At 33.7% G+C, this 8,301-nt stretch overlaps 1 protein-coding gene across 4 annotated transcripts in view; it reads left to right on the top strand.

Annotated features, from left to right (window-relative positions):
* YTHDC2 (YTH N6-methyladenosine RNA binding protein C2) overlaps window positions 1-3,972 on the top strand; it is an 80,863-nt gene extending 76,891 nt beyond the window's left edge. For 2 of the 4 annotated variants that reach the window (XM_031011437.3, XM_031011438.3), the window contains 2 exons: window positions 692-874; window positions 2,508-3,972. In XM_031011437.3, the coding sequence (XP_030867297.2) occupies window positions 692-874; window positions 2,508-2,615 (291 nt within the window). In that variant the 3' untranslated portion in view covers window positions 2,616-3,972. Of the gene's footprint in view, window positions 1-691; window positions 875-1,997; window positions 2,086-2,176 lie in introns of all 4 variants that reach the window. The other 2 variants (XR_008679982.2, XM_019028385.4) reach the window with 2 other exon arrangements.
* Window positions 3,973-8,301: the final 4,329 nt, after the last annotated feature.

Below are 8,301 nucleotides of genomic sequence, written 5' to 3' on the forward strand. Positions count from 1 at the left end.
AAAACAACTGGCTTTTCATTGCATCAGAATGCAAGAATGCCTTTTGCTTGATTGAGAATAAGGGATATATTGCATCTCTTTAGAGGATGATAGAACTGGAATCCTCTTTGTTTTTGCCTTGTCTTACCAGAGTCTTTCCAGGTAAACTATGTTTCCTTCTGAAGACAACTTTAGATTTACTAATTCTCAAGTGGATTCAAAGTAATGAGAAGCTTGACCTTTTGGTAAAATATTTATTTAAATAGGCCGAGGAAGTTAGTATTGACAATCAGTAAACTAAGTATGTTTCTTAACCCATCACCCATCTTGACTTAATGTATACCTGAATTTATAAAATAATACATTTATTATTTGATGTTTATTATAATTTTTGGAAATGAAAGCTTAGAGGTTAGCTTGTATCCATTTATCATGGAATAAAAATATGGACTTAGAACTGTTGCTATTTTATTTAGAAATCATTATTGATATTTGAAATTGTTAGGAGGCTAGAACTGTTTTTTTCTAAAATTTGCAAGAGAGCTTTTAATGAAAAATTTAGTAGCTTATTTTTTGTTTTTGTTAGGTATCTGTTATTTCAATATTATATCTTAATCTTAAAATTTTAAAAACTCAGCCTTCTCAGATAAATTAAATTTAGACATGCTTATCTCCTCCTCACCTCTATTCCTTCCTCCCATTTTACCTACAGGGATTTTCTAGGATGTCTTCTGAGATTGGAAGGGAAAAGAGTCAGGACTGGGGCTCTGCTGGACTAGGAGGAGTATTTAAGGTGGAGTGGATACGAAAAGAAAGCCTTCCCTTTCAATTTGCACACCATTTACTCAATCCATGGAATGACAACAAGAAAGTGCAGATAAGCAGGGATGGGCAGGTATACAATGGCATTTTTTTTTTTTTTTACTTTTGTTTCTGTTTGTTTTCTGTTATCCAGTGCTTTAATTGAGGAGAAAATGTAAGAGTACAAATTTTATATTCCATATGCACATGGGAAACGGGTTCAGGTTTGTAAAAAGCTAGTAAAAACCTACTTGTAAATGTGTCTGATTGCTCCTTGCAGTCAGAGTCTCAAGATGACAATAGTATTTAACTTCTCTTTGGCTTTAATTATGTAAAGTAAATAACCTTTTTATATTCTAGTGGCTTGTTTATTTCTATTATGTTTTGCTTTGTCTTCATGATGCTACTTACATGCATTTTAAGCTAGTTAAGATGATGGAAATTAATGTATATTGACCAAATACTATGCTAGCTGCTTTAGAAGATATAATTTATTTCTTATGATTAAATTATTAGTCCAATTTTATATAGGGGAAAATAGACTCAAAGATTAGTTTTGCCTAAGGTCACACAGCTAATAATTTATCTGAACCAGTGTGACTCGTTTCAAATCACCATGTAGAAAGTGTTTGGGTTCTTCTTAAGTGCTTATCATAGGTATCATTCCATAGGAGTACTATGAAGTGGGATTCTTTTCAATTGTGTGAGAATAATTTCATTTTTATTCTATAATAATGATTTTGAAGAAATATGTTAGCTAGAAATAATTCTTAGAAGAAAAATATTTTAATAATTTTCAAGATAAGAAGATATAGTTGCTTAAGAGAGTTCCTTGGAAAAAACCCAACATCGAATATGGTAGGTTTCACAGTAAACCTTTGGAAGTTCCAGCTGAGTGCTTTTGCTCAATCTCTATTAAAAACAAAATCCATTATTTTTAGGTAGAAACAGTTCCAGGACTCCATGGGAATCTGTTGCCATTTTGTCACAAAAGTTGAGAGATTTTGCAGATTAACTGTAATCTTAAATCTGGAAGTCAACTCCATAAACCTTAAAGCAAAGAATTAGAACAATTCATACCATATGATTTTAGCATACGCTGGTAGGAAAATGAAATTTAAAGTGATTTTCTTACATTTTTATCAGTGTAGGTTTTGGTCATTAAAAATTTTCAATCCAGTTCTTTTTATGTTTATTTTGACTTCTGATTTATCTAGGAACTAGAACCTCAGGTTGGTGAACAGTTGCTCCAGTTATGGGAACGTCTTCCCTTGGGAGAAAAAAACACAACTGATTGACACTCAGGTTATACCATCTTGACTTTGAGTATTGGCAGTATTTGTGATCATTAGGAACCTTTCAGATTATTTATCTTTTTTTTTCCCCTTTCTTCTAGAACTCTTAGCTGTGGAAGAACATCATGCCTATTTATAACCACTGAATGCACTGACTTTCAAAAACTGAGGTGGGGTGTGTGTTACGAATGGGCTTTTTAACACTTTTAGAGTGTTGCTTTAGAACTACCATCTTCATATACAGGAGAAAGGAAGCATTTAAATTTTTATAGTGATCATAGAGAATGATTATATGATGTTTGTAATGAATAAAATAGTAGTTTCATTATTTGGCACAATAGCAGTTTATTTTAAACAAACTTAATTTGAAGTTAAACATTTCATTTTTAAAAACACTGAATTACAGTTATTACTGATGACTTTTTAATGCAGAGTAAGTTGTTTAAGAAAGGCCTGAATATATCAGAACATCTGAGCACCATTTTACAAGAGTCAACTCTTAAGATTATCATTAGAAAACAAATACATCAACACCTATGAAAAGAAGCGGGGAAAACAACAACAAGGACCACAACAAAAAAACCAATGAAATTCTACAAATGTCCCTTTTAAAAATAGTATGTGCTAACTAAGGGCTATTCATTCTGCCATTTTTAACTTGAGATACATTTAAGAATAAAGTTGGATGTTCTTTTTCTGTGATTATGAAATGCAATAAAATCTGAATAAAGGGCAAAGTTTCTTCCTGATCAGATTAGATTAAGTGCTTAGTTTTATTCCTTATTCTGCCCCTTTTAACCTGATGTGTACCTTACTCTTTCCTCCCTCTCTTCCTCCCTTCCTCCTCTCCCCACTCCTTTCCTGCATTTCTCCCTCCCTCCTTCCCTCGTCACATCTCTTATATGAGCACAGTAATTATGACCTTTTTGTTTTGGCTACAACTTGATTGAAACAAGTTCAAAATTTAAACAAGTTCATACAAGTTTTTAAAAATTCTCAACTGTTAGCTTGCTTGCTGTGCCTCTTCCAAACTAAAGCCTGCAAGCGCCACAATTCTAAGTGCCGCCTTCCATTTTTTTTCAGTAAGTTTTCACTGGCTTATGTTTTCAGATATGATTTTCCTTTTTCGCATATATGGTTTAATAAATGGGCGATAATTTTTTTTTGTAAACCCGTGCTTGTGCCAAGTCTCATATTTCTTTGCCATCTCAGAATTATTTATCTGTTTACCACCACTGTTTATAAAATTTCCTTAGAGACTTTTTGAAGGGAAAATAGAGCAACAGGGAAAAATGAAAGAAATGTCTTGGTTACTGAGCTCTAAATAGACAGGTTTGATGGCACTTCTCATGATACGTTTTAGTTATTCTTATAAAAGCAAACAAGCGAACATGAGTGTAAATTAAAGACAAAAAGAAAACTCTGGTTTTATATTTGAGAACGTGAAAAATCATGGGTCAACATAAAATCTTGAGAACCTTCTACTTTCTCTGGGAAAGCATTATATAGTGGTGCATTAGTTTAGAAAGTCAGCTATGATTTTGCCTATAGTTCTAGTTATTAGCTTTGGGGTTTTCTTGTACTGTAAGACATACCTGTAAATTGAACCTATTTGAATTATATTCCACTGTATGTGTATTATGGCTCTTTTCCTATTAGAGCAACTTGTGTTTCCCTGATAATGTGTACATTTTTTAGGTATGTACTTAATAGTTCACAATGTTCTAAATTTGGAAGGACTTAAAAAAAAACTTGTTTTAATTTCCATCTGTTTTGTAATATCTAGCTCTATATGTAAATGATGGGTTTGTTGGTATTTAAAATGAATACAACTTGAATGTAATTAAAATGCTGTTTTTTTGGAAGCGATAATAAACTGTAAATATACTTACTAAAATGAAATTCTATTAAGTTTTTCAGATCTTATTTCTTATACTTTATAATAAGACTAAGTTAACAATGATCAACAATATCCCCTGAGATAATAATGAATTTCAAACACCTTGAAGAATACTAAATTGATATAGAAGGTGATGGTTTGTATTGAAACTCCCTTCCCTGTAAATTGCCTCATTTCAATAGGAGATGGCAAAAATCTCATTTGTTTAGTATAAAATATTTTAAATATTAATAAAATATACAAAAATAGGAAACTTAAACTATATTAAAACATTTCTAAATATTATGAATAGTACCTTGTACTTAAATGTTAGTATTTTTCTAACTTTATTCACAAAGTTCTTGTCTAAACATCCAGGAGAAAGTTAGTTATAGTATAATATCTTTTTTTTTAATAGTACAATATCTTGGTAGCTAACACTACTTTTTCTCAACAATTTAGTTCTTTTCTGTCAGCTAATGTTTCCTTTCTTTCAGCTAATGAAGCCATCCATTCAGAAAAGGTGGAGCACCTGCTGTTTTACCCAGACATTTCTTTGTAGAAAATGGTAGTAGTATCTTAGATACTTGGCTTCCATCAGTCCTTTCATCTCCCATAGAATTTTAATATTTGCTTTCACTAATTCTCTGGAAGCAGTTTGTTGTCTTTTTTTTTTTTTTTTAAAGGCAAGGTCTCGCTCTGTCACCCAGGCTGTAGTGCTGTGGTGAGATCACAGCTCACTACAGCCTCAGTCTCCTGGGCTCAACCAGTCCTCCCACCTCAGCCTCCCAAGTAGCTGGGACATGCCACCATACCATGCCTGGCTAATTTTTTTTTTTTTTTTTTTTTTTTAAGAGACAAGGTCTCGCAATATTACCCAGACTGGTCTTAAACTCCTGGGCTCAAGTGATTCTCTGGCCTCAGCCTCCCAAAGTGCTGGGTTTACAGGCGTGAGCCATGAGCCACTGTGCTTGGCCACATTGTCCTTTATTTATAATAAATATTTAATATCACTTACAGTGACATACTAAGATATAACAGGTACAATTCTTGCTGTCCAGGAGGAGCTTCTTTTGGGTAACAATTTTATTTAAAATTGTAACAATTTTCACTTTTATAGTACAATTGTTATAGACAAGGGTTAAGGTATTTAAGAGGAGGATAATCATTGAGGTCTTCATGGTAGAGCTGCATTTGAGCATGCCTTTCAGAAGAGAATTTTTAAATGGATTGTGACAAAGTTAAAACTAGTGAAGAGCTGGAAAAGGACAAGGTGTATTTGGGAATCTATAATTCACAGTAGCTACCTGGTAAGGTTTTGTGTAAGAGTTTTACAATGTGAAATATAGAGTGTTTAAGAAAAGCTAAGAAGTGATAATTGAATCAAGTGGAACTTGAGCTTTAATATGCAGATGGGGTGGCTGTTAAAAATACTTCCTTGGCCTATGCACAGGGTCTGATCAGTAGGTCATTTGTTTTGTAATAGGCCTCAAGAATCTTCATGTTTAGTACATACTTCAACTACTGTCAATTCAAATGGACAATAATACTGAAACAGATTGACAAACTGTGTTTTAAAGTCCATGTGGCATCAACACAAAATATTCACATTTTGTATTTTATGCAATAAAAGGTGATTGGAGTACTAAAAGTAGAGATATATAGTAAAGGATTTACCTTGTTACAAGATATTATAATGTGTTATATCAAGAAATAGCTTTAGATTTAAGGTTACAATACCTGCATTTGAGGCCAGCCTCCAACACTAGATGTGAAAAGAGCAAATCACTTAACTTTTCTGACTTCTAATTTCCATGTTTGAAAAGTGAAAATAGTATTTATCTATCTTACAAGACAATTAGAAGGGTCAAATGAGAGTGCTTGGAAAGGTACGAACGCTATACAAATATAAACAGTATTATCTGCCTAATAGCGTCCAGCACAGAGTGGGCACTCAAGTATGGTAGATCCCTAATGTATATTTATTCACACCTTTTTCTCTACTAAGTTCAAAGCCAGTTGAGAAATAAGTAGGAAGGGGACTGAAATATTAGTTTTATTGCTAATGAAGTTGAAGATCATGGCTCAGATTCATGGCCACACAAAATTTCTAAATGCAAACTATTCCTCATTCATTGAACTTAATCCTATGGTCATAAGCCTCACCTATAGGGACAGGCCACATATCCAGTTGTTGAGGAAGAGAACATGTGCATCTTGAGACCGTGAGACCCAAAAAGGAAAATCCAGGAAGGAAGAATTTGAGAATACTCAGTCCCTTCAGAAGTCAGTAAGACGATGTCACTTCTGCTGGAGGGAAGGAAACAAGGGCAGAAGTGCTCTTCTCATTATTCTGTATGGGCAAGTGTTACTTTATAGTGCAAGCAGGAACTTTGCAGAAGGAGAGCATGTATTTTTCCTCAGGAGACACAAGGCAAAGAAAGGCAGAAACAATAGTCCATGAAGTAGAAGAATACCAGAGTAACCAACCCTGAGGATAAGGGAGCAAACTGATGGAGTTGATCCTGTCACGTTGCAGCACTGGTTTTGCAAAGATGTTTTATCTGAGAAGAGATGTCTGTAGATTCAGTAATTTTGGATGTTAAGCTGAAGTGTCTTCTGATGATGAAACTGCTAAATATGCCTATTAATCCATTTATGCTGGAGGTTGGAATTTTTTTGTGTGAAAAATCAGAACTTGGCGATGACCTTGAGCAGTAGTGTATAAATAACTCCCACATGCTTAGCGTTCCAATAATGGAACACTAGGCATAAAGGGATTAAGAAGCTTGGCTTAATCTGAGTTACTTGTGTATTTAATGAATACTCAAAGACCATGTCTGTTCCTTCAGTTTCTAAGAAAAGAAGAAAGAATGACTTAATGGGTTATTTTGGGAGGATGGACTGAGTGTGCTCAGTTTAACTCTTCTTGAATTCTCCATCTGTGTACTTTTTCTTTAGGCAACTGACAATTTCTTTAGAGGAAATGCATATTCTAACTTAAAATGAAAGAGGGAAATAATTTATATGCTAATATCCTCGTCCCAGAACTTTTTTGCATGATATGCAAGCCGTTTGAGCATAGTATGCTAATAGAGATAAGCTCTTGCAGATATATTCTTCAGTTTTTCCTCCCTCTATATCATATACATATCCTAATCTACTTACATAAATTAAGTCAAGACAACACTTTAACATGCACATTGAAATTTAGTGAATATTTTCAAATATTCTGCTATGAAGTTGAAAGTCAAGAGTTTATAAGATTATCAATGTATTTGACACAAATTCAGAGAGTTCTCATGTAGCCAGTTGGAAAAAAAACCCTTTAATTTTATTAATCAAAACGAGAAAATCAAGCCTAGAATAATACAACTATATACTCACATACCTGTGCATATATTGTATGCACATGTGGTAGGAACAGGCTTTTTGGGTTTATGTTCATAGTAACAAAAAAGCAAATGCCATTTATTCCATTCTATTGCAGTCAGTCAGTATCGGAAATTAGCTTTCAATTTAGTATACGGTAAGTTTTCCTAAGTTAGCTGTGCAGAATCTTTTGGTTATTATACGAAACAGTTTCTTCATATTTTTAATTAGCTTTGAGACACAAAAATCCACTGTGCACTTATGAGAAAATACTGATATTTAGGAAATTAAAATATATTTCCTTAGAGATTATATAAATGAATGGATGAATAGAGAAAATGTTTATTATATCAAAACTTTCTGTGAGGTGGATTATTTTAAACTAGGTTGATTTTGACTCGGCAGCTTAACAACTAATGGTAAGATGGAAAAACACAAAATAGTACAGAAATTGCTGTTCTTAGTAATTTCTCAAGATAATGTTTCCTAACTTCCTGTCATTCTGAAAGAATATGTAGTGGCAAAACAATTACTCTGTGATTATATAACGAAATCACAGAGGCTTCAAAAAAGCATTGTTCCCCATGCCTCACTGCCCACTCCCTCACCTCCCAATACATGGCCAACTTACAATGATGATATATATTTAAATTATTTCTCTGTCCACTGTACACAGTTATGAATCTAAGATTTGACTAATTCTTATTCTCTAATTTGTGAATTTTTTTTTTTAATGGGATCTCACTCTGTCAACCCAGGCTGGAGTGCAGTGGCACGATCATGGCTCACTGTAGCCTTGACTTCCTGGGCTTAAGTGATCCTCCCACCTCAGCCTCCCAGGTAGCTGAGACTTCAGGCATGTGCACCATGCCCAGCTAATTTTTGTATTTCTTGTAGAGACAGGGTTTTGTCATGTTTCCCAAGCTGGTCTCAAACACCTAGGCCCAATCAGTCTTCCCTCCTTGGCCTCCCAAA

This window comes from Gorilla gorilla, chromosome 4 (genome assembly GCF_029281585.2).
Source record: "Gorilla gorilla gorilla isolate KB3781 chromosome 4, NHGRI_mGorGor1-v2.1_pri, whole genome shotgun sequence".
In the NCBI taxonomy this organism is placed as follows: domain Eukaryota; kingdom Metazoa; phylum Chordata; class Mammalia; order Primates; family Hominidae; genus Gorilla; species Gorilla gorilla.